The 26,299-nt window shown below is 32.9% G+C and overlaps 3 protein-coding genes across 7 annotated transcripts in view; 1 reads left to right on the top strand and 2 right to left on the bottom strand.

The window, feature by feature from the left end:
- The first annotated feature begins 526 nt into the window (after positions 1-526).
- On the top strand, positions 527-5,413 carry LOC130891132 (V-type proton ATPase subunit G-like). The gene is made up of 3 exons (XM_057795705.1): positions 527-758; positions 2,779-2,978; positions 5,324-5,413. Exons 1-3 carry the CDS (start codon positions 632-634, stop codon positions 5,411-5,413), a joined length of 417 nt encoding a protein of 138 aa, XP_057651688.1. The 5' UTR covers positions 527-631.
- A 1,095-nt stretch (positions 5,414-6,508) lies between these two features.
- The window catches only part of LOC130891714 (DNA-directed RNA polymerases I, II, and III subunit RPABC3), a 159,259-nt gene continuing 139,468 nt past the window's right edge, over positions 6,509-26,299 (bottom strand). The window contains exon 4 of the mRNA XM_057796614.1: positions 6,509-6,673. Within this exon, the coding sequence (XP_057652597.1) occupies positions 6,556-6,673 (118 nt within the window). The 3' untranslated portion in view covers positions 6,509-6,555. The remainder of the gene's footprint in view (positions 6,674-26,299) is intronic.
- Positions 18,402-26,299, bottom strand: part of LOC130891712 (uncharacterized) — a 48,832-nt gene continuing 40,934 nt past the window's right edge. For 2 of the 5 annotated variants that reach the window (XR_009058944.1, XM_057796609.1), the window contains exon 2: positions 18,402-22,389. The gene's annotated coding sequence lies outside the window, so the exon portion shown is untranslated. The remainder of the gene's footprint in view (positions 22,390-26,299) is intronic. The other 3 variants (XM_057796613.1, XM_057796612.1, XM_057796610.1) reach the window with 3 other exon arrangements.

The following is a 26,299-nucleotide window of genomic DNA, read 5'->3' as shown; positions in this document are numbered from 1 at the left end:
TTGTGCCAACTCTTGGCAATAGTGCTGGAAGTCTTCACATTCCAATTTCAGGAAAAGTAAGAAGAACTCAAGTCAATATTCTTAGTCATTGACTATGAAGTATATAAATGAAGAGATGGCATAATTAAACATATGAATTGAACTTTATTCATTAGAAATTAAATTTATGAGAATTTTTTTCACATGCGACGAAAATTACGTTTTTGCTGAAGGTATTTTACTACGAAATCATCTTTTTGTAATAATAGAAAAAATATCATTAATCATTAAAAAGTGGAATAGAAAAATTTCTTCTTTTGTAGTTAAAATGATAAATTTCAAGTCAAACATTTAATTGCGGTATAAAAAATTACATAGAGTTCTATTCGTAATCAATACTATACAATATATTAAATTTATTTTCTTTCTTGTTCGCTAGACGATGACTTTTGGCAAATGATTAATTCTAGATTATATTTATAGGAGTTAAAATTTTTGAAAACTCATGAAATATGATTCCAACCATTTATGATCGCAGATATCCATAACATATTAAAAACTGACTGTGAAATTGTCATGGAAATTATAACTTTTGACATTTCAAATTATAATTTTTGAAGTGTGAGTAGACAAAGTAGCCATATTATTAAATATGCGTCATCATTCATCAGTTACTCATCACCCTAGTAGCGGAAATAATATAGGAGGGAGTCACGGTGTTCAGCAGCTCTTGGTGGCAGAGAAAAGAGCTGCTGAGAAAGTTGCAGAGGCAAGAAAACGTGAGTAATATACACACAAAAAAATTTTTAACGGTTCTAGAGGTTTCTAATATTGCCTAATTTACAGTGGATAATTTATATTATTATTTACATTCATCTTAAAACATTTCGAGCAATTGTGAGGATATCTACAAGAAAGACATATCATTCAATTCCGTGTCCTACAAAAGTGTTCAAGAAAATAAAACTTTTAGGTAGTTATTATATAAATTGTGATTTTTGCACCCAATGTACACACATTTGTCTGCGAAATTTCCAAATGTTGACATTTGCAGTTCTTAAAATTAACACCAATTTAAGTATTGATCCTTCGCTTTCCTGAAGTTATTACTTGAGGCTTAAATGAACAAATATTCAGAACATGTTAAAATATATTTCAAGAAGGTATGTGATATTTCAAAAAACAAGATAAGTAAATTTTTCGCATACATACCTAATTAAATTGAAGTGGAACAGACATAGAAACAGGGAACACAAATTTATCGGGATAGTCCCTGTAATATCTGAGCTTAGGCAGTTTGTATTGTACGTTGCTGACCGATAGGAGGTGATTCCCGTTACCCCAAGGCTCAAAAACCATCCTCAGTTTGTTACAGGGAAGAAGTGGCTAGATTACTTTAGCATTATCTCCAGAATCGATTTTGACAACCAGGCAAACGCATTCCGTTTTAGGCTTCTTGTTAGGCAACACAGCCACAACCATATCTCTTTCTTTAATTCGTCCAACTTCAACCTCATCAGTGTACAATTTCCTACCTCTTCCACGGTGGTGGTTTTCTCAGCAACACGTGTTGTAGATTCTGTTTTGCCTGATTGAATACACTGTTTGAAGGTACGCTTTGTTCGCTGGTCCCTGCTGGTAATAATATCGGCTCATCTTCTTTTAGCGATTCCTCCACCGACTGGCTCCGCTTCATTTGACACTTCTTTCCTTTCTTCAGTTACGGTATTCTGTTGGGCAACATACCTGTCTTCATGCATGGTACTGAAAGTATAAAATAACTGTACATCGTCCTCGGTGTCAATCGATGGGGCCCACTCCTCTGATTCACTTTAACTCTCTGATGGTGATGAGTAACCTACGCTCTTTCTACTTTTAGCTCTCCTTTCTCTTTCTTCATTTCTTCTTTTTTGGCATTCATCTCTTCTTTTCTTTTTCTTGTATCGTCTCTTTTTTTCAAGCGTCTTGATACACTACGAAATTATTCAAATCCAACTATCAGTTTAGCAAACAAATCAACTGTTTCCCCTAATGTTGGCACAGGTGTCAATATTAGGACACTAAACTATTTCGTGAGACCTTATGATGACACCGAACTCAATTAACCATGGTTTTCTATTGAAATTAAACCTCGCTAAGATGCAGGACAAGCATCTGCTACAGCTGTCATCGGCTTCAATATCAGCCAGATGATTTATATCGGATGTTATAACTAGTGGAGGCGGCTGACCTCAATAAATACATTCTTATCAGTAGAATGACGCCAATTTAAAGTACCTACAGTGGTCCAATACCTCATTTTTTCATTTTGAAATTGTAAGTGTCAACATTTGGATTAGTGTCAACAATTGGTGCTTTTACCCTAAGCATGGATAAACTTTTCCAACAATATTTTGTGATACACCTTAAAGAAGAGCATTTCTATAGAATTTCACACCCAGAGGACTATTTCGAACGTTTGCAAAACACTGTTCCAAGGAGATATCCAATAGCTTTTAGTGAAATGTAGACCAACTAACATTTGGCTAATTATGACGCATATTTTACTCAAGTTTTGATCAATGTGTAGTATACAGTCTCTGAACTGCTGTACACTCCATTTACAATCCAAAACCCAACCAAATTTTTGCTTATATGAAACGAATTTTATTAATTTTCGGTTTAGATGTACTGAAAGACGTTATTTGGTAAATATGCTAGAAGCAATCTATAGGTTAATCATTCCTTCAAAACTAAACTGAATTACTTAATTATAAACACAATAAAACTAAAATAAAATGTTTATATCAATAAACTTAGGAAAGGCTCGGAGAATAAAGCAAGCTAGAGAAGAAGCGGAAGCAGAAATAGAAATTTTTAAATCGCAGAAAGAAAAACAGTTTTTAGAATATGAAATTAAATACATGGGAAATAGTGAAGATATAGCTGCTAGTATTCAACAGGAAGCTGATAAACAAATAGCCGAACATGATCACAGAGTTCGAGAAAATAAAGAGGCAGTAAGAACAATAATTTCTCATTTAGATATTTTAACAACAGTAACATTAAATATTCGTATTTCACTATCATTTCAATTCAAAGATTATAAAGCAAAATTACAAAAAATTGATCTTTTCTAAATTTTTTTTGACACTTTCAGTACTAGGTAATTTTCTATTTAATAAAGAAATGAAAATATCTAGGCGCATTTGATATTTTATTTGATTACAAAAACAAACATTTCGTGGTGGTAGAAATAATTAGATCTGATCCACATATTTTAGAATATAAACTTGTTCACAATGAAAAATTAACTATAGAAGCAAAATGTAAGCAAATTACGAATATAAAATTACGAATATAACCTAGACAGGGTTACCAGATGTCCGGATTAATCCGGACATGTTCGGGTTTTTACTACGGATTTTTCATAAAGGTCCCGATTTACATAATTCGTGCAAAAAAATAATAAATTTAAATGTTCTATAAAAATTGTTGCAATGTAATTTCTCCTTTAGCAGAATAATACGGCGCGGCATCAGTGTGTCAATCGCTTGCCTAATTTTGCATGCTCGGATGCAGCAGAATTTCGAGGAATCACCGATACATTTATTTGCCATTTGTCCAGAGCCGGTATTTTTGCAAAATTCCGGGAGTTGCAGTGATCCTTTCCATTTTCCATTTCAAAATGCCAATGTGTAGAGAAGATTTTCGCTTATTGCTGCCCAGTGGACCAAAAAAAGAAATAGGCTACTTTTATCTTCTGTAAAAGTAATACTTATGACCACTTACTACTACTATTGTGGTCACTCAAAACCAAGTTGGTTTTTGGCCTCGTCAACAAGTTGTCTCCATAATTTTTAATCCTCAGCCATGACTACTTCTCCACCAAGTCTCCTTACATCTTCACCCACTTCATTTCATCTTGCTCTTGGCTTCGCGGTGGGCTCCACCCTTCTGGTTGAACACCCCAAACTCTTCTTATTGTTGTCTCTTCATACCTTCTTCTTACATGACCCAACCACCTAATTCTTCTACATCTTGTCACAGCCACAATATCTGGTCGTATGTACCGGTCCCTGAGTTCTCAGTTCTCCAAACTCCTCCTTCGAAAACTGGCCCATATATTCTCCTTAATATTTTCAAATGTTATCAACTTCTTCTGAGTGTGTTTTTCTAGCACACCTCAGCTCCATACAATAAAACTGCCTGTATTATGACTGTGTATATTCTTATTTTTGTATTTTTTAAGTAATCTCGATAGGCTCCAAAAACATCTACTGGCTGCGTTTAACCTTATCTGTATTTCTTCTTCTATTCTGTTGTTGCTGTTCATAGAAAATCCTAGGTACTTAAATTCTTCAGTAATTTTAAAGCTGTATCCCATAACGTCCAGCGTTGAATCATTGGGCTCTGCAACTCTTCCCACCTTCATATATTCAGTCTTATCTTCATTTACCTCCAATCCTATTTTTCGTGCTTCTTCTAAGAATACTTGAGCCAGTATATTCAGTTCACTCTTACTGTCCGCTTTTAAGGCTATATCAGCAGAATAAGCTAAGATATTTATTTTTCCTCCAATATTTGCTACTCTTGGATTAGCCTCAGTTGCTTTCAAAGCTTTTTCTAGAGCAAGGTTTAACAGAAGGAGGGTCAATCCGTTTCCTTGTCTTACTCCTGTAGTGATATCGAAGGTACCTGTATATTCCTTTTCTAGTCTGACCTTTCATTTTGAGCCTTCAACACACATTTTTACAAGTCTTATTATTTGGTCAGTAGTTGATTTCCCACTCATAAATCCTGCTTGGTGCTCACCAATTATTTCGTCTCCATATTGTCTTAATCTATTTAATATTACTTTAGACAAAATTTTATAAGTGCAGTTCAGTAGAGATATTCCCCTGTAGTTTGAGTATTCTAGTTTATCTCCTTTTTTATGAATCAGGACTATTACTGCTTCCTTCCATTCTTTGGGCATAATTTCTAAGTTCCAGACCTTAACTATTTTTTTATGGAGCTGCTTCATCATTAGTCTCCCATCGTACTTTAGTAATTTATGACTACTTATAATTTAAAAAATATGAGTTGCTCTGGGTTTTTGTTCTCTGCCAGAAAATTCTCTTTTAAATAAGTTTTTTCAGTTAAAAGTTTTGTAACTTGTAACTGAATAAAATGTTGATTCTTTTCTACTCGTTTTATTAAGAAAATGTGAACATTGCTGCTGTGCTAAAAAAATTGTACGACCGGATGTTGTCTGGATTTTCTTAAAGGCTTGTCCCGAGTGAACAAGTTTTCATCTGGTAACCCTAAACCTAGATATACGAAATTTTTCGACAATGTATTAAAATATTTTTCCCTTTTCCAGATTATAGAAGATCTTATAAGTTACGTAATTGATATTGAACCAGTTGTACCTCGAAATTTTTTTAATTTGAAAAAATTCAATAAAATATGAATTTGAGTATGTTTTGTTCATTTTATTCAAAAATTTTTAAATAAGTCTAGTGGTACGTTTGTGTTGATAGATGTATATTCATCATTCCAAGCTGATATTTTTTTGCTTTCTTATTGAACTTGTCCCTAAAATAAATACATTGCCACTAGTCAGCATGTCGTAGAGCTAAAGGTTGGCGCAGCCAAGGCTTTTCCACAGAGAATAGGACGTTCTACCAATCGATCAAGGTCAATAAAATGTGAAAAACAATATGAGGAACAATTTCCAAATTATAAAAACAATATATCATTTCAAAAGACTGATGAAATTTTAACTGGACTAGACTTAAGGAACATGATGGATACGATCCCAATTTTGCCAAGGGAACAACTCAAGATGGGCTTGAAACTTTGCAATCGGTCCTGCAAAACTTATTGTAAAGCGACCAATAAAAAATTTGTCATATAACTTAATGTTCACTGCAAAGTTCTACATCCAATACGACATGAAATCCTGAACCAACAAATATTGAATTAGATCTTCTCTGAAGAGCGCGATGTCAATCGACCTTTTTGTCGATTTTATCATCCTCATTGGCTCGCAGTTGCTAGAAGGGGTTTGTAACCACTTAGTTTCGACGTTATTATGTCTCATCAGAGTGGTTTAACAACCCTCATTCGGGCTTGAGACCTGAACTGATGACAACGTCAAAGAGCATCGCTATTTGGTTCATGTAGTTGAACCTTCCCTAGCGAACGCTAGCTGGCGCCAACCTCACTTCCAACTGCGATCCAATCCAGTTATATTTTTGACAAAGGTTGTTAAAAGTGTCCTTCAAATGGATCAGACGAAGATGTGCTTTATGAGTGTACATTTGGGGTTTTGATCCATTTTCCTTAGAAGGAGCTCCAAGGCTTACTTTAATATCTCCGTATAATAAGCTATTTTAAAATAAAGCAGGCCTTTGTAGTACATATTGTGTTACAACCTCTCACACTTTTGGTATTGTTATAATAAATTTATTATCCAAAAATTTTAGTTTGGAGGTATTGCTACATCATCGTCGATATATAGAATTTATTGCAAGAATGTGTGTATTGAATAAAAACTCGAAAATAATTTAAACTTAGTATATTTCAATATATAAAAAGGGAGTACAAAAATTACATGAAAATCTTCTTCATTAGCAGATACATATGTTGATCTACTTCAAAACTGTGCAAATTATTCGCATCGCCTTGTAACCGCATCAGGAGACCTCCAAAAGATACATAAGCAGCTCTGAAATTGAAAAAATTGAATTAAAATTTATTGAAAACTTCCTCGTCTTCACTTAAAACTAGATACGTTTTATATAAAAAAAGACACCGCTGATATATAAGATTTACGCAACAATGTAAAATTTATTCTGCAACTTTTTATGTTTCGCTACTAAATAATAGGCAATATGACTAAACTTCCACAAGTTTTTAAAATGCAAATATTGTACACGCCCTTTGGCAAAATTTGAGGTGAGTGTCCTCTATGGATTTAGAACTATAGAGCAAAAAAAGTAATTTACGAAGTGGTTATAGTATTAATGCTTTTTCGATCTTTATAATACATAATTATTATTAATAATAGTTAGATTATATAACAACAAAATTTTGTCTTGAGCTCAGTTTTAACAAAATGTCATCAATTTTTTGGATGGATTTATATAGTTTTAGATCCTTAATATTTTTAAAAGGTAGTTTGTTTTTTTGAATTTGATAGCGTTTGGATAGCTTTGATAAATGATTTGTTGCCTCTACAGAATTTGGATGTTTTTAATGGGGTTTTTTCATTCGACGGCGACGGGTAATAATAGGCAGGTACAACTGCACGGCTACATCATCCCCTGTCATCGGCCATGAAAGTTGAAAATAAAAGATTGTCTTCTTGTGTTTTGTGATTTTATGGTACGAATCATGTTTAAACGGATTATATTGATAATTGTCTATAGGATGTTGCTGGGGGAGAAGCGGGACTTGTATTGGCGGTATCTAAAGATTGAGCATTTATTGAAGAAGGCTATAGATTGTATTCAGATTATTGCGGTTATACATAAAGAAATAAATAAATTAATAGGAAATTTTGATTGTATATGTAATCATTCTCTCTTTGTGAATTGACGTTTTTATAATGAATAATATGGAGTGCGATAGATATGGAATTCGTTTTTTTTAGATTTGAAACAAAAGTTCAAAGCAGCTGTGGTTATGTGAAAATGAAGGGAGGTCACAGTTAATTAGCAAACGGCAGAGCGTTGTTTCAACAGATTTGATAGTGGAGATTCGACGCTTGAAGATCCAAGCGCTCAGGTCGTCCACCTACGTTGGATACTAAGGTTACAAGGGAAGAATTAGAAAACCAACCTAGTACCAGCACTCGCCGATTATTTATCGGTATTCCTTGGACCTCCTAAAGATACCATACATCACCAATTAAAATAATTGGATAGGGTCTATAAAAGTTATCGAATTATGCCACCCGAATTAACCGAAACTCGAGCAAAACATCGGATAGAGGTATATAAATATATTTATTTTTCAACGTAATTTCCTTTTAGTTCCATACACTTTTCCTCTCGATGTTCATAAGTTCGTTACCCTTTTTATAATAAGAATCGTCAAGCTATAGTTGAATAACTTGATTCACAACTTCGAAAAACTATTTACTAACTTAAAATGTAAATAAATAAAGTGGTTTCAATAATTTGCTGTTCTCGTTGGATGTTAAGATTACATATGACCATCTATGCAAGTTTTGGCTCTCTTAAATACTATTTCAATTTTATACAAAAGCTATAATTTATTATATTTATGGTTTTCACGTCACGAACTTCAAGTGTCTAAGAGACATGTGGAACCGCTTATGAAGACATTGAGGACGGTCAATCTACAATAAATCTTACAAATCAGAACGATCAAAATAATTAGTAGGTAGATTTATGATTCTAGATCAGGAGTGGCGAAATAATTAGCTACTCAAAATAATCATGCCGACATCACCTCTCCATTATTGGAAAATCTTTGACCACCGAGATATTTTTTTAAGTGAAATGGGAACAGAGAATAATACGAGGGAGCTGAATCTCGCTAGTAGGGTGCATGAGGTAGCAATTCAAACTTTAATTCATTGATTTAGGCCATTGCAATAACGGATGTATGTGCTGGTGCATTCTCATGTCCAAATTTTCAGTTTATATGCAATGTACCTCATTTTTATGTCTGTAAGCTACCGCACTTTCAGTCGACGACTAGTAGCATTACGCTATGAATATCCAGAGTGAAGCATTAATTAAAAAGCATTGAAAATTCTTTCAAAACATGAGTTCCTTGAATCATGTAATAACGATCCAAGTAGCAAGTTTTATAAACGAAAAATAACCGTTCACAAAAGAACAACTATAGTTACTGTAACTTAATTCGAATTATTGCTAATAAAATACTTAATACCTCACAGAGGTTGATTCTATGTAATACTTTATATAAATACGGAAATTTAAACTAAGAAGTAAATGTTTCTTCATTTTTTCTTGCCTACACTCTGCGTTGCATCAACGATATTCACGAAGGAAGTATGGATAGTGGTCGTGGTTCTAAAATCACAACCAGCTAACCACACTGCCACCGTGTACACCGTTATTTCCATGCAAAATCATTAGATTTGACTCAGCTCTCCATTTCTCTTCTATCTTCTGATGGAAAGTAGTTCATTTCTATAAATGGTAAATTAAACTTCCATTATTAAAAAGGTCTTATGTAAATCAATTTATAGTATTGAGCAAATGATTTGTGTTAGTTCTTCAACATTTTTTTAATGAAACAGAATATTCCTAGTTTTAGTAAGGATATTAAGTAGAAGAAAACACAGAATTATAATAAATTTTTCATATTAGTGCGTAACGTTAATAAAAATGTAAAAATTAAATGTATAGTGAGAAAAATCTAAATTAATATACTAGATGTAATAAACAAGTCGTGCCTGTCACCTTCCGTTTGATTGCTACTGTCAAATACAGACACATTCTTTGATCAAAATCACGGCTTGTACTTCCACGCGAAACCAATTTTCTTGCCATTTGAATAGTTTTGATTCGTCTACCCACACACCAAGAGTTTACTAAGTACCGTCCGTCTCCATTTTAACTTAATCTTTTTTTATCATCCCTCGTACAAGTACACATTTAGGTTTTTCCGAAGAAAATAACAAATAAAATAATTAAGAACCGTATAAGCTCTTATTTTTATGTAATTTGTAATCACGTTACTAATACAATTAAAGAGTGGAATCTAGTTTATTAGACTAGCTATTCTTAGTCTGACTGGGATTGATGCAAATAGCAAAGATATGCCAGATTCCGCTTTTGGCGTCTCAATCTTTACGTCACGTCGTGCCTTATTACATCTAACGACTTCTAGACAAAATGTTGCATTCATGTTAATTGGCGCAGGAAACAACTTTGTAAAAATAACAATATTTTATTGGAAGAGCAAGTAGACGAGATTAATGTTCAATATTTATCATCATAATGAACATTTTCTATGTTCTATATGAGTTATAATACATATAATTTGGAAACTCATCCACCTATCCTGTTAGGAATCCAACAATCCGTTCAAGTATGACAACGCTGTATTGGCATAGTTAGCCTTTCGCCTCTTAATCGTTTCCTTAGAGAGTTCTGTTAGTTTGGAGTTTTCTGACGAGCTTTGGCATTATATTCTTATGAAACCCACCGCTAATCGTTAATAATAACAATTTTCCCTCCTCAGAAGAATCTGGTCCGGAATGCTGAGTACATTAAATTCGTTTAAATGTACAGATTCGTGTTCACATGTTAACTGAAATGAGAACATAAGGGACTTTTCATGGTTATTGTCATTGATTGGTTCTTATCATTAACTCAAATACTCTCTAAATTCGTCAAGCAAATCGTCAATGTAAAATAATATTTTGACAGCATTCCCACAATTTTTCATTTTTAATTGAATCACCTAATATCTTTTTTTCTTTAAAAGTAACATGTACTTCCAAGTCATCATCATATAGCTCATAGTGGAGCAAAAGGAATCTGTCGATGTTTCAGCAGCTATTGTAAAAAGATGAGGTCGCTATCATCATACGTGGTTATGTGGGTTTCCTCCAATTTTTTGTTTTTGATTATTTGTGTCTCCTCTTTCCATGTTAATGTTATTTGTTCTGCCTCTTATCCTTCTGCCTATTATACTTAACTCGCACCAAATCTCGCAGTAGATCCGCAGCAATTCGAAAGCATTAAAAGGTTTTATCCATGCTTCCACCTAATAAGCAAGAAACATTAGTAGCATTTGACAAATGTTGACCGTTCTACATCGCATATTATTTTGTATCCAAGTTTGACTTCCCAAATATTTGAATTTATATTATTGATAAACAAGTTAAAGTTGTTTATAAGTTTCGTGATTTCGTCAAATACCTCTTCAGGGTACTGTCAAATAGCAGAGCGGATAGAAGAGACCTTTGGGAAACTGTAGATTGTTTGTCAATTTCTTCTATTGTACCTTTCACTTTGACGACAGCATTTCTATATAATACGTACATTTATATTGGAAATATTTGTATTTTGTTAGGATTCAAATCACTTTTTTGACGTTATATTCGTTTCAATCTATGAGGAGAATATCTCTTACAGGGGTTGCATTTCTCTGAATTCCTCGTATCCAATCGAATTCAGAATCCACAAATGTTATGTTTTCGAATTGTTTTACTATTTTCATCAATAATTGTTATTCGATATTTCATTGCCGATTAACCGAGTAAGGATTAGGTATAATTGTGAACCAAATAACGTTATCGACATTGGAATTGGTGATTAAGATAAAATTCTCATATTCCAACAACAACGTGTCTTCACAAACAGAATCAAAGTGAAATATATTTTTATTCGAATATTACATGGTTTTCAATGATATATGAGGTTTATCATCAAAAATAAATAAATTTTCATGCATTTTATTGTTATCGTGAGGAATGTAGACATAAGCTAATCTAGATCTGTTCGAGTTGATTTATAGGGTGTCATCTCACCGAGTATTGTAGATCTTACATCCAATTCCAACCATGGTAAAAAACACAGATGACAATATTTTTTCAGAGCGCACATTTATTAATTTCCAGTTCTTCCAAGAGACGCATCTTACATTTTCTAACAAAATTATATATTTCACATCCAGAGGTCGTTAAGGGGACTAACTCAAAGGCTATGTAGACCACGGTGTAGATAGGAACAGGTCTCTTTGGTTGAGTAGACGAAACTAACTAGATTATAGTTTTAACTTGCAATCTCTGATGAATTCTGATATAATGTTGATGAAAGTCGCCTTAATTAATATCAGTAATCTCATCAAGTTGAATAGAGGTAAAACATCGATTTTTATTATGCTGCATATACCTATTACATTCAAAGAAAATGTGTTCCAAGTCGTATATACAGTTACAACTTACTTATCGCACAATTTAGAATCTACTATATATTTTTTTATAAAGGTGTGCTGGTTAGCATGCTTGTCCAAACTAAATCTACTTATAGTGACCAAGCTAGTTCGAAATAACTCATAATTCCTATGCCAGTATTGACTGGGAATTTCTGGAAGTAATGGTGTATATCTTGTTAGTTTATTATGCAATATTCGTACCAAAAGTGTTTCCAATCTTTTAAATTTATTTTTGTTTGATTAATACCTTCTTACACAGTTATTTTGCTATTTATGGTTCTTATTTATATTTTTCGCCTTGGCAACACTGTCACTTAAAGTGTTTGCTATTAAATGAAAAGCACAGTCCAAAGTAAAAAATTAAATTTATCCGTAAACACTTTCGAAAAATGAACATAATTTAGTGCAGTTACTAAATTGTTTCCGTTGTATTCAGCAGAACTTGACAAATGCTCAAAGGAAGGCTCGCATCGACTGATGTAATGAAAAAATGTGCGAAAGGTGCATCTGTACATACAACGGATAATAGATCTACACGAAATAGTAATGAATTGAAAAGTTGTTGGATCGCATGGAAGCAAATGGTTGGCTATTTCTTTGTCATTACCGCCAACAGAGACGTTACAGCAGCACAAGACATTTATATCTCACTTCATCTGAATTGGTCCGCAAATAATCTTTGAGTAACTGACATCAAAAAGACGTTGATAAAGTTTTCCGACATTGTAGAGAGTTCAGAGCCAGAAAAATTGACAAATGAGGAAATCCTTTTTGGATAGTTGTATCCACTTAGACTTCAACACTTAGACCAAACCGTTCTTTTAAAAATTCCATTTCCAAGAAACTATTCCCAGAAACAAAATTTTCATTTGTTGAAGTAACTTGCCCGAAGAAAATTATTGTGCTGATGGCGAAGATTATTTTTTGATGTGTGAATTGCCCGAATTGTTGGATGGAATACTAGGCAGTGTAATTAAAGATGGTTTTTATTTAACTGAAAGTAACCAAAGGGAGACAACACATAAAAATACAAAGAAGATAATGAAAACAATGATAAGTTTATTCTAACAATTGAATTTTGCTTTTCATTACGAAATATATACGAGTCGCTACTGAATTTGATGCCAAACATGTGTCCGCCTATTCTATTACATTTTTTCTAACTAGTATAATATCAAGAAATTCGATACGGGTTTGGCATTCATAAAAAAAGTAGGTTGGGCTAATGAGTGTTGGAAGATAACTACTAATTATTGTGGCTGGATGATTTTTTTTAATTTGCTTGTAATTTGATAGGTGTGATATGGTTTAAAGTCAATATTTAACGAGCAATAATTTTAACGATACATTTATTTACTAGTAACCGAGAAAAATTGAAGAGTTAATTTTTAAGTTTTCAGACGAAATGATTGATTTAATGACTAGATATTGTGTGAAGTCTATCCAGTATTATTACTATCAAGTTATCAAAAATTTTTTTTGGTCAATTGGTCTTAAGTTTCTCTTTTTCATTTCCATATTCATATTTGAGATTAATCAACAGATGTGGTGAAGTAACAGTCATCCTACAAGGCTACATGGCCCCTGTAAAACTGTTTACCGCGAAGAATAATCATTTAGTTTGCGGTTTCCACAATGCAATAAACCATTTGTTTGATCCTAAACATCATTGCAAATCAATTTAAAGAACGCTCGACTGTCTGAAGTGTTTATTTTAGGCAAAATAAGCAAACACCAGGTTTACACATGATTTAGCAAACTTATTTATCAAATTGTTAATCAAATACACAGATAAGTAGATATACGAGAATGGTTTCAGAAGTACCTGGCCTGACCTAGAGACATCGAGTGTTTGGCAACGTTTCACAGAAATAGAGCTGAATTTTTGCGCCGTTTTATGCTTATTGATGAAACGTGGATCCATCACTTTATACAGAAACAAAAGAACAATCAAAACAATGGACGAGGGAGAACAGGCAAAGACCGTTCCAACTGCAAGCAAAGTCAGCGTCGGTTTTTGGGGATGCGCGTGCGATAATTTTATTGACTATCTTGAAAAAGAAAATACCATCAACGGCAAGTATTTTGTGAAATTATTGCAACGTTTGAGCGAAGAAATCAAGAAAAAACAGCCGCATTTGGTTCAGAAGAAAGTGTTGTTTCATGAAGACAATGCATCACACATCCATTATTGAAATGGCCAAATTTAATGAGTTAAAATTTGTGTTGCTACCTCATGCATTCTATTCGCCAGATTTAGCCCTCTCGGAATATTTCATGTTCCCCAACTGGCTCGGTGGCCAGATTTTCCAGCAATGAAGAAGTGACGATTTTTATTTTAGAAAGGGTATCGTATTTATTGGAATCTCTGAGCTAAAAAGAGATTACGTTGAAAATTAAATACATTTTTTTTTCAAAATTTTTACGTTTTCTTTGTTGGGCCAGGTGGGACCATCCTCGTACAACAAAAACTCTATGTAAGTATATAGATTGGAGGATATACCTATTATTATAACAGATTATGTAATAAAACATCTGAAACTGGTTTCAACACCTCATAGACCAACCAGAATAATTTATTTTTTTGATTGATGAGAGCCATCATTATTTTATATCTATATTTATATGTGTAAAGTTTGAATTATGGATAAGCTAGATGTGTCCAACGTTTTGTTTTGAAACTCAAAATCATTAATTTCGGGTTTTATCCGTCTAAACCTAGCATTATCAAAATCGGGAATAAGCTGCATTAATAATTAAATAAAAGTAAGCAAAATATGTTATGTTGCAAATATATTTTTTATATGCAGATACATGAACCAATATTTATTTGTTGACTTTTGTGATTGAAAAGAACGCATGCCAAGTTACACTTGTACATTTTTGTATTGCAGGCATGTTCGCAATTCCTTCTCGTATATCCTTGATCTCCTGTACGTGAATGAATATTAGATAGTTAGATAGAAGTTCTCCTGATATATCTGATAAATCGACAAGTTCTGCGTTACATGATGTAAATTGAATCCTAGTTAATTTCATGTCTAATACATCATCAGCATTGTGTCTAATTTGTAGAAATCTCCATCATCTACATCAACAATCACAATTAATATATTCCTAAAATCTTCTCGACCTTTAGCAACGTCAGGTATCGGTACTTCGACAGACTTGTGCTGAAACATTCGCAACATTGACAAGCTGAACTTTATCCAACGGTGCTCGGCAAATGCAAGTGTTAGCCGGCTTAAACCAGATATTCGTCATTCTTATTAATTCAATCCAATTTTTTTAAAAAAATATATATATCTAGATCTAGCCAATACTGGGCTTCACTCGTAACATATTACATACACACACTACGTATGTTCATATGAAAAAGTATGAGCAATAATATTATGTTTGCATTAAAATAACAACAGAAATTTACATTCCATCTTCACTAGCAACATTGAAAAAATAATCTCTGCCATTTTCGGCTAATTGTAATTACAGGGTTGGCAACAAAGTAATTTCGGTTTTGTAGTATAAAATAAAACACCTTTTTTAAGAAAGGATAGTTTTTGTTTCAATTATATATTTTCTATTTTGCTCAATGACCTTTTGCCATCTTTCTTTCAACTTGATGATTCCGCGCTCATAAAATTTCTGGTCCTTATCAGCAAAAAACTGAATCATGTGCAATTGAAGGTCATGTCACTTGTAAAAGTTTGACCATTCAAAGAATTTCGCAAACTTCGAAATAAATAGTAATCAGATGGTGCCAGATCAGGGCTATATGGGGGATGAGCCTTCATTTCCCAGCCAAGCTCCAATAGTTTCCCACGAGTTTCCAAAGATGTGTGAGGCCTTGCATGATCACGGTGGAACCTTTTCGATTTGACAATTCTGGCCGTTTTTCTTTAATAGGTTCATCCAGTTTCATTAATTGTTGACAGTAAACATCAGAATTGATCGTTTGGTTCCTTGGAAGCAGCTCAAAACACACAGCACCTGTGTGATCCAACCAAACTGACAGCATGAGCTTTTTGTTGATTCTAAGCTTTCGATGTGGTTTGTCCTGGCTCATCGTGTTTGGATCGTTTTCGAACTATGATACTGTAGCATTTTTCACCACCAATAATGATTGCTGATTTTTTGTGTTGAATGAATTTCTTTCAATTCGTAAGGTATCCAAATATGGAGCTTCTTACCTAGCCCAATACATTTTAAGTTTTTTTTTAATTGTTGTGTGCGCAACCTCTCGAACAGTTATATGACAAACCTGTTCAATTATGACATTGATTTGGTCATCATCAACCTCAGTAGGCCGGCCAGACCGTTACTCAGCTTAGAGAGAAAAATATCTGAAAAAAAGAAATTTTGGCGACACTTGAGCATCATAAACGAAAGCATATTTCTTTGTGAGCCGCAACAGCTTTCTTCCCTTTACGGAAATTTAAAATATGCCGAAAATGTTGATACATACATAAAGAGTGGATATTCTACTGTATGATGACTGCATTTTATCAGTAATTATAACAGAGAAGATTTTACATTTTGTTTGTCGGTGGTACGTATTTATTGAAATCTTTAATTCCATCACTGAAACTTTTTAGCAAAATATTTCAAGCTTAACCTGAGATTATTCTTAAAGGGTTCGAGTTGCTGTTACAATTACCTGCGTAATACCTTCCAGAATTTGTGAAAGTGAATGAAAGTTTATTTGCAATCTTAAAAAAATATTCTAGTTATCAATAGTAATTCATTAGTTGGAGTTATTGTGAAGCCTTATAGTTATATTCAACTAATCTGGATTAAGTTTATTTCGGAAGGTCGTCCAGGACAACATTAAACTGAGCAGTGCCGTAAATAGCCTTTTCTGCGCCCTGTGACAGCTTCTAAAATTGCGCCTTTGTTTTTTTTTAGATATTATAGGTACTATAGCTGGACCAATGCTAAGAACAGGTCCAATTATCTAATATTTTGGAAAAAAATCTATTTTTTTAAGAACTAGAGCTAATGTGAGCAAACAAGCGGGCAAGCTATTTAAGTGAACCCTTCGCCTCTTATACCACGCACTGTGTCTCACTCAATAAAACTCAAACGCCCATCCTGATGGTTAAGATTTAATTTTTGGGCCACTTTGGTCTTCGAACATCTGCACTACTTGTTATGGTAGTTTTGAAAAAGGAAGGTAGCATAATATAAATTGCGTTTAAGCATGAATTCGTGTGAAAACGAAAATTCGAAAATATTTGACTAGATTATTCACAACTACACAATACACAAGTGAATTATTAACATTAGAAGGGTCGACCAACATGCTATAACTTCAGAGACAGCGACCGTCGAATTGACGGCGTATATATAATGTGATCAAAATATTAGAGGTTTGTGATTAAAACTAAATTATGAATTTTAATTATTGTTTTAAGTCAAATGTACTTCAATTACGTAGAACATTTAAGACAGTAACATTTTTAAAAAACTTGTCTTACGCATCAACAGCAAGCAGCATTGTGGAAAATAGTATATATTTCATAGGTGCAGTTTTTACATTTCGAATTAACTTCCGTTGACGTCTTTTTTATGTAGAAGGCTGTTCTTAAGTAAAAAATATAATACTATCTGAACATATAATGGTGAATTAACCCTATAACTAAGGCGCTCACTGTGCGGATCATTGTCCGCGGGTGGGTGTATCCGCATAAACTCGCACCCCTTGAATTTGATAAACAATATGCTCGTCCGCTGCCAAAAAAATAAGCGCGATGTTTGGTATAATTTAAGAGACGTTTTTGATTTTTTGATTATGATGATACTGGACATGTAGGTACCTATGTGTTGGAATCGAGCACTAGGGGCGCAGCGGGAAGTCTTTCCTGGTCTGGCCATTCTTGCGCCCCCCCCCCCCCAGATTCTACGCTCTGTGCTTGGGCACAGGTTGCACCGCCCTATTTACGGCACTTGAACTGTGTGATTATTTTTACAAAGATAACTTCAGGAAATTTGTTAATTTAACCCAGAATATGTTAATTTAGTATTAGTCTCTATGATAAAGGTGATTCTGGATTGCTATCAATCTATTCCCATGAGATATTAGACATTTGTAAAATAGAGATCAATTTCTAGAGAAACTTCTCTCACGAACTTTTCATTAAAATCACCTATAAATACAAGGTGTTTCTATATTCGACCGACAACGCTCTACCACAGAGAGATCTCAATAAATGATTCATTTTGATTTAGGAATACGAACCCTTCGGGGCCTAGTTGCTGAGATATAGGGCGTTCAAAATTTGTTGTTTGCCACTTACTTCAATACACCCTGTATATTCAAGAATTCAGCAATCTTAAGCCAGAAGCCGTTTTTTGTCAACAAAAAAATCAATCTATATTGGATTTGGTCGTTATTGAGATCAGCTGTGTAATTAAAATTGATAATAAGCTAATAAGAGAGATTTATATATCTTAATAGAAACACGTGATTAATTTTTCTAAATTACCATTGGAGGAAAATGAAACGAATATCAAATTAAATCCATGTATTTGTATGCAAACAATGAATACAGTCATAAATGATAAAAATAATCACAATGCATACTCATTAACAAAAAATTCATCAATCCATCTTCGATGTCGATCTGTCGATAGTTTACAAAAAATTTTTCAGTACATTGTTATATGTTACATGTTTCTATTTAAAGCAACAAATATCAAAAATGAGTGGTCCTGAAGGCGGATTATCAATAAAAAACATGCCATAATATAAAGTGTCTTTAGAAGCCAAAAGTGCAGAACAAACATACTGCTTTTGCATTCGAAATTTAAAATTATACTCTAGGTACGATAGTATGGAAAATATTACATAGCTCTACAAAAAGTGTTGTAGCCTCTTATATATCAACGAAAGAAAAAACGTGTTCTTATTTTTATGATTTTTATATTGATATCCTATATTTTGAACAGTTATGGGTCTAATAGTAAGAAAATTTCTTTTTCCGTTCATTATTACGCTTCAGCACACTTTTTTTCGCACATGTTCTTAACTTTCAGCCGCTCAGTTATTTGACAAAGTATTTACACGTGAATCTGGATAGGTTGCCACGTATTAATACTTTTGTCATTCGCCGAATGTTCATTTTAATATATTTATGTCTTTTAAAGCATGATTTCGGTGCGGAGAAATGTAAATTTAGTAATAATTTATTATGTTATATATTTGTATTTATATTACAAAATAGAAATATCACAGATTTTGTGAAAGAAACTGAATATTTTTAAAACAGAAAAACTAGATTTACCATGGGTTCTTCATAATGTTCTTAAGTTGTGCGTTAAGTCCTTACGGTTTTGGAAAAAAGAATTGGATTTCGGTATTCCTGTAATCTGGAAGAACTTAAGAATTTTGACGTTTGTAACGTTTTCGTAATGGATAATGTTGCCAAATAACAGAGATCGGTAAAGTCTACAGGTCAAATTGAATTTGAAGGTGATACATCTAGTCCAGAGTTATTTTCTAAACATAAACTCAATAATCTCAACTTATCAAAACAAAGAGCAAACCTCTTAGCCTCAATATTGAAGAAAACGATTTTTCGGCACCAATTCCAGTTGTCCGTTCAATTAAAATAAATCTACATTAATTCCAATTGCGCATTCACTAAACTCAAAAGGATTATTCGAATTTTGAATTAGTTTTAGAAAAAATTAATTACCTGGAGCATCAACGACCGATCTGTGTGGATTTTTAAAATGTTTAATTTTCTACTTGGTAACGGAGTTGATACACGAAATACATTTGCTTCTCTAGTATTGGTTAAAGCTTTATCGGTAAGCAGATACAAAATTATAATTTCACCATTAAGGCCGGGATACACTTGTTATACACCACTCCGATCCGACTCCGGTCCGATTTTGCTATTGTCCTATACGCTTCCGAGTTCTTTCCGATTTCCAGCTCGATACATTCGGCATTCTTCAATTGAAATCGCGTAAATTGTTGAAAAATTTCATTACCTGCAATTTAGCCATGGTGGCGCTTTGTTAAGATGAAAATAAAGAAAACCAGAGATATTTCATGGAGAATAGAGGAAATCGCAGAATTTGGGTACAATCTTAATTTCTTTTTATCGTCCTAATTTATTACAGATATACACTGCACTTCCTAACAAACTTTCAGTTAAAAGCAAATATAAGTTTTGAGGTACACTAACTCTGCAATAATAAAGATAAATTTCTTCCAGATAATTTGGGAAATTATAGTAAGGAATAAGGGAAGCGCTTCCGCCAAGAGTTAAGAGTGATAGAGGAAATATGATAGGGTCGATGGGGACGTCACATGATGGCAGATTACTGCTGGTCTTCGAAAAGAGATTGTTTCCTGAAAAATTATAATAACAGAAAAGCTAATAAAATGATTGAAATACAACTTATGTTTACGACATTTTCCTCTCTTCGAAGGATCCTTAATTTTCAAAAGAAAAATGATGAAAATAAAGAGTTAGAACAAAAGGAGAGCAAATCTTGGGGACTTTTAATATATCCTAAATCAATCTTATATCAAGGAAAAAACCACTATGGACCAGTGATGTTTATTGTATAATTTATAGAATCTTATAAATGCAAGTATGTTTAACTAAAATGATGAATTAACACCAACAGGCGTTGAATTGGTTTCTATGCAGTTCCAGTAGGAAGCCATTTAAAAAAACTGATAGAAATGTTACAGCAGATAGTTAATTTCATAGATCTAGTGAATATTTTAAAGTATATGGGTCAAACTTTCAAAAAAGAAAAGATAGAGAAATTATTAATAATGTTCTATTCAAGTTTCTCAGTCATTCTAGTTGTTTGTTTTATATTCCAAAGAAAGAAAGGAAGGAAGAAAGGCGGTGAAAAGAGAGGAATTCTTCCTTATTCTAACAAGACAAAAGGTAGAAGAAGGACTTGGAGTTGTACAATGGCGATTTATTTTATATTACTTGATATTAATGCTGCTAACGTATTTCGATTAATTCAAGAAACTACTTTACATTACATCATCAACAATATTTTTTATTCATTATATAGGAACAGGAAAATGTATTGCAACATACTTGTAAAATTGGGAGAATCGATATGAATACGATTTTATGTTGATAAAACATGATGCCCTGACTTATTATTTTTGTATTTTACTAAAAATATCCTACGAAATTTAATTTTATTGACTTTCTTTTTGAAAGAAGTTTCTGTTAAGTAGAATAGTTTTACTTGTCGTGTGGTTTAATAGCTTAATGATAATTTGAACGACTGTATAATATATGAGAATGATTTGCAACTTATAAGAACAAAGAGAAATAAGTTGGGGACGTTTTAAAATGTGTAATGAGGAAATAAGAATACCACTACTAAAATAACCCCAATAAGTACGAAATGAAGTTTGGTAACAAAGCGAATTAGAATGTTACATAAGAGTAAAAAATTTATTGGAAATGCATAAAATGCAGATTCAGCAAGAGCTCAATTCTCGATGATTCGATGTCATCCTCAATGTTTTATTAGCGGTGAATGTTCATTTTTATTAATGACAATGTTAATAAACAAATTTTACACTGTAAGAGTGGTGAAAGGCCGCATATTTTTTGACAGATATATACAAAACAACCACGAAACGTTAATGTTAGTGGTGGTACCCTGATGGTCTTATGATGGATCTTCATGATCTATAACCGATCTATAACCGATACTAAATAATAAACTAACGCATTTTGAAGAGGATGCTGCTCCATCTCTTTATTTTCTTACTAATTAAACAAGATATTAGTTTCCTTGGTGATGGAATTCAACTTAAGATTTTTGTTTATGAACATTTCTTAGAAAGAATGGATCCCACATATAGATTCGCTTTATTTCTGTTAGTTGAGCAATGCAATGGTACCATTTACTTTTCTAACGATTTATATTAAAAAAAGAATCAATGCAAAAATTCATCTAATAAAGCGTCATTTTTTAGAAATCTCAGTGATGTACCACTCAATCCTCTTCTTATTTAAATCTCAGGCGAGAGCTACAAATATTTATATAAAGTATTTATATTATTTATTGGAAGGATGATACTGAAGTTACTTGAAAGACCTTTTGTAACATTTTAACTTATGGTAAATATCAACTCCCTAATCACATTAAATGGACTTAGTTCTAGGTGTTTACCGATTCAAATATATAACTACCAAATACCGACATACCTCAATCGATTTAAAGCAGTAAAAAATGAAATAAGAGAAACTAAATAGTTGCTAATCGTGCACACAACAGAGATGCTTGCGCATGCCTGATTGTCGTACCAGATAGTGCATTTACAGAATTCAATAAAAATTATATACGATGTAAACGCACTTCTGGCACGATGTCAGTCACGATAAAATGAATTTCCGCGATGTTGGTTGCATAGTCATTGCCAGTTTACAACGAAGGCGTGCTCGTAGCTACAGCTAGTTCTTTCCCATAACCAAAATTTAAAGCTACACCTAAAAACTAACAGGACAAGTTAGATATGCGCATCAGAAATAAATTTGGGTGTAAAATGTAATTATGTATTTAGTGCTAACTATTTTTGAATTATTTTTAATAGAATGCCCAAAAAGTATATTAAATTTCAATATTATATCTAAATTAAACACCCAATTTTTTGAAATAAATGTAATACCAACAGTCCAGGTATTTTAGCATAAAAAAACTTTGAAATTAGAAAGATATCTCAAAAGTCTTGTGTTTGTGAGTTATTGAAGAATCAAGGTAGAAAATAGTTTTTTTGCAATTACCTTGGTGTCTATTGCCCTTGTGAGTACAGCGATCAGACAGCGCTTAGCCGTACATATTTTAGTGTGAGGTAAATCATGAATATCTGTCAATATTTCTTTGAAAATTATATAATTTCAATTATTTATCAGTTAATAGATTATATTTAAGAGTATTTTCTACAATATTTAATAATCAGTTCAAGTATTCTCAGCTAGGTACTAGATAATATATATATATATATATATATATATATATATATATATATATATATATATATATATATATATATATATATATATATATATATATATATATATATCTCAAAATTAGATATATTAATATAGTCTTGAAATATTAGATTTGTTCGCCTGTCTGATTTTGAATTAGTTTATCGCATGCAAACATCGATTCCGCTAATTATTGATTAAGAATCATTTATAGCGGTCTTCAAATTTTTCTTAGAAGATTCGGTTGCTCATCGTTAGCCGTGAATCAATATCCTGAATAGGTTCGCGGGACTAAATTGGTTACCATTTGGTTCGGAGTCGATTCTAAATTTGACCAGCGAACGAAGCTACTATTTACTATAAGTTTCAAAAAATTTAGGGAAAATGCACTCTCTTCAACACAATTACTTTATGAAAAAACAAACAATATCAAGGCAAGCTTGTCTATTAGACTAGTAAGCTAAAGTGCATTGAGAGACTAACTATCTATACCTGCACCATATTCAGGTGGTAGCACTGTTGTTAGTTGCTCTAGAAATTAATTGATGTTCTAGAAACATCATAATCAATTCTGAACTTGATACTACACACAGTTTAAATGTTGGTGGGCCGTTGCATCTGCCGATGGAAGATTATTCAACTGGATGGGTTTATCAAGTTTTGTTGATTTGAAGAAATGAGTTGGTACTGAAATTAGATTGTAACGAGTGATTTTTTTGCTGGCATCTTTTTGGCAACACTGTTTGATCACGCGTGAATCGTGTCTTGTGTCATTGTCAAACTTATTCAGTTTGGTCTATAATTTAATCATGAATCGACCTACGAACGAACAACGCTTGCAAATTATTGAATTTAACTATCAAAATTCATGCTCGGTTAAGAGGGCAGTTTGGTCGGCCTACTGAGGGAAGTACTGTGACTAAATTTCGAAACCAGTTTACACTATTGGACATTAATCCACTAACACGCAAGCGTACAATGAGGACCGAAAAAAATATTGCGGTTGTATCCGCCAGTGTTATTCATGACCGTGAAAAGTTGATTCGCCGCCGTTCGGGCTACTCTGTTAATTTTGCGAAAGGATTTGGATGTAAAACCTTATAAGATACGGCTGGTGCAAGAATTGAAGCCACACGATTTCCCACAACGTCTAAGATTTGGTGAATGGGCGCTGGCAAAGTTTATTTATGGAAAAATTGTGTTCAGCGACGAAGCTCATTTCTGGTTGAATGGATACGTCAACAAGCGAAATTGCCGCATCTGGAGTGAAGACCAGCTACAAATATTGCTACCAATGCATCCCGAAAAAGTCACTGTTTGGTGTGGATGCGCCGGTGGCATTATCGGACCGTACTCCTTCAAAAGCGACGATTGCCGGAACGTTACTGTGTATGGTGAGCGCTACGGTGTGATGATTGACTATTTTTTGCCCCAAATGGAAAAATTGGAGAAACCTTACATGTGGTTTCAACAAGACGGTGCCACATGCCACACGGCACACGGCATTCGGTGAACAGTTCATCTCACGTTTGGGGCCCGTCAATTTTCCGCCTAGATCGTGTAATTTAAAGTCTTTGGGCTATTTCTTGTGGGGCCATATTAAGGCTAATGCCTACAGGAATAAACGATTGACACACTAGAAGCTAATATTGAAGCATTTATTCGTGAAATAGCGGCCGATATGTTGGAGAGAGTGTGCCAAAATTGGACTTTGCGCATGGGCTATCTAAACGGAGCCGCGACCAACATTTGCATGAAATCATCTTTAAACATTAAATTATACTGTTCGTTCTATCAATTCCAATGAAGATTTCATCAATTTTTTAAAATTCTTTGTGTTTTTTTTTCAAAATAAAATCTTATACCTCTTAAAAAATCGCTGATTATATGGGAAGTAAAATCCAAATCCCATTATTGTATATTTGTTGGAATGGGATAGTATTCTTGAGCTAATTTGATCTTTTTCCATGTTTAAAAAAGCGCTGAAGTTGTATCATGTCTACTGAATACATGTAAAAATATGTTTTTTTAAAAGGAGTATTTGAAGAATATATTTCTGTAATTTATGTAATTTTGTACGTCAAATTGAAATTATTAGTATAACTATAATAATAGCACTCTTTTCGATGTTTGGATGCTTTGATAGCTGTTTCAATGGTAAGAATATCATCATTAATCTCGTTTGTTTGTTTTTGTGAACTCTTATATTATAAATAAAAACTAATAGAAAAATATATTTCAGGGATTTGTCTTCCCAGTTATATAATATGTATGACTAAGCGCTTTGCATTTACCGTTCTTTATTTTCAGAGCTAATAAGAACATAAAAAATGTTTCGGGTAAGAATTTTTGTAAATTTTATGATCTATAATTTTTATAATAGGTGTTAACTTTATTAGGGCAATAGAAACCGATATAATGACGAAAAAATGTTTGTATTTGATATCCTATGAAACTTTTAACACAAATATTAAAACACCAAAAGAAAGGTGTATACCAAAAATCAGCTTTATAATTCTTATTCCGACGTTAAAATAACTGGACTACAAAGAAGGAACAAATGAAGAAACCAAAATATTAACTACCTACACTAACAATTATTCAAAATCATTCGTTTTTTCTAATCTCGAGGAATTCTAAATGGTAAAAAGTAGGCATTCAAGCATTTTGGTTTCAATTTTTCGACTATCTTCAGACTAAAGCTAATCCCTTAAATAACAAATTGAAAATGAAATTAATCAGCTACATTATAAGAATTAAAATTATTTGTTTTCTTGATTTGAATGATGAGCATTTTTCAGGTAAAGTAATCATTCAAAGTACCTCATTAAGACGATTTAATCCGATTTTGTTGATATGTAACTAGAAAATATTATAAAATCTAATTCCTATTAGCGATTTTCCTCTTTTTGCAGTGAATTACAGCGTTCTGAAAGCTAATCGAGGAACTTCATCTGTACAATACTGTAATATCTATCAGACATTTAATTGAAACGAATTCAACGTCATTAGATCTATGTAGTTGGAAATTTAGCATATCATAATTGCATTATCATCGGGTTCAATTCTTTTATCACGCAACCACTGTTATATTCCAGATTTTCGAATTTTAGAACGTGGAAATACGTTCGATCCAGAAGTATGCATAACAATAGTTCCATTAATCTTGTCGTTAAATTTGTCGATTTGTTTGGAAACCTCGGCTTCTGCCATACTTTCACAACAAATTAGGACTTCTGTTTGTTAGAATGCTATTTTTCCATACATATCTGTTTGAATTTAAATTTAAATTATTTGCAACCACGTTTAATTTTTTCATAGTCTTCTGTACTGGGTAGCGAATCCATTTTTATTGAATAAGCACTGAAAAATATGTGTGTTCACTATAACTAACTGTCCATGTGTAATATTACTGC

The sequence above is a fragment of the Diorhabda carinulata genome, chromosome 3, assembly GCF_026250575.1.
Source record: "Diorhabda carinulata isolate Delta chromosome 3, icDioCari1.1, whole genome shotgun sequence".
Taxonomy (NCBI): domain Eukaryota; kingdom Metazoa; phylum Arthropoda; class Insecta; order Coleoptera; family Chrysomelidae; genus Diorhabda; species Diorhabda carinulata.
Note: the sequence above shows the minus strand (reverse complement) of the source record. Positions and strands in the feature narration are given on the sequence as shown.

Coding starts and splice junctions, on each gene's coding strand:
- LOC130891132 (XM_057795705.1), top strand. CDS start 632: ATGCGTCATCATTCATCAGTTACTCATCACCCTAGTAGCGGAAATAAT. Junction 759..2,778: donor AGTTGCAGAGGCAAGAAAAC/GTGAGTAATATA, acceptor CAATAAACTTAG/GAAAGGCTCGGAGAATAAAG. Junction 2,979..5,323: donor TTCGAGAAAATAAAGAGGCA/GTAAGAACAATA, acceptor TCCCTTTTCCAG/ATTATAGAAGATCTTATAAG.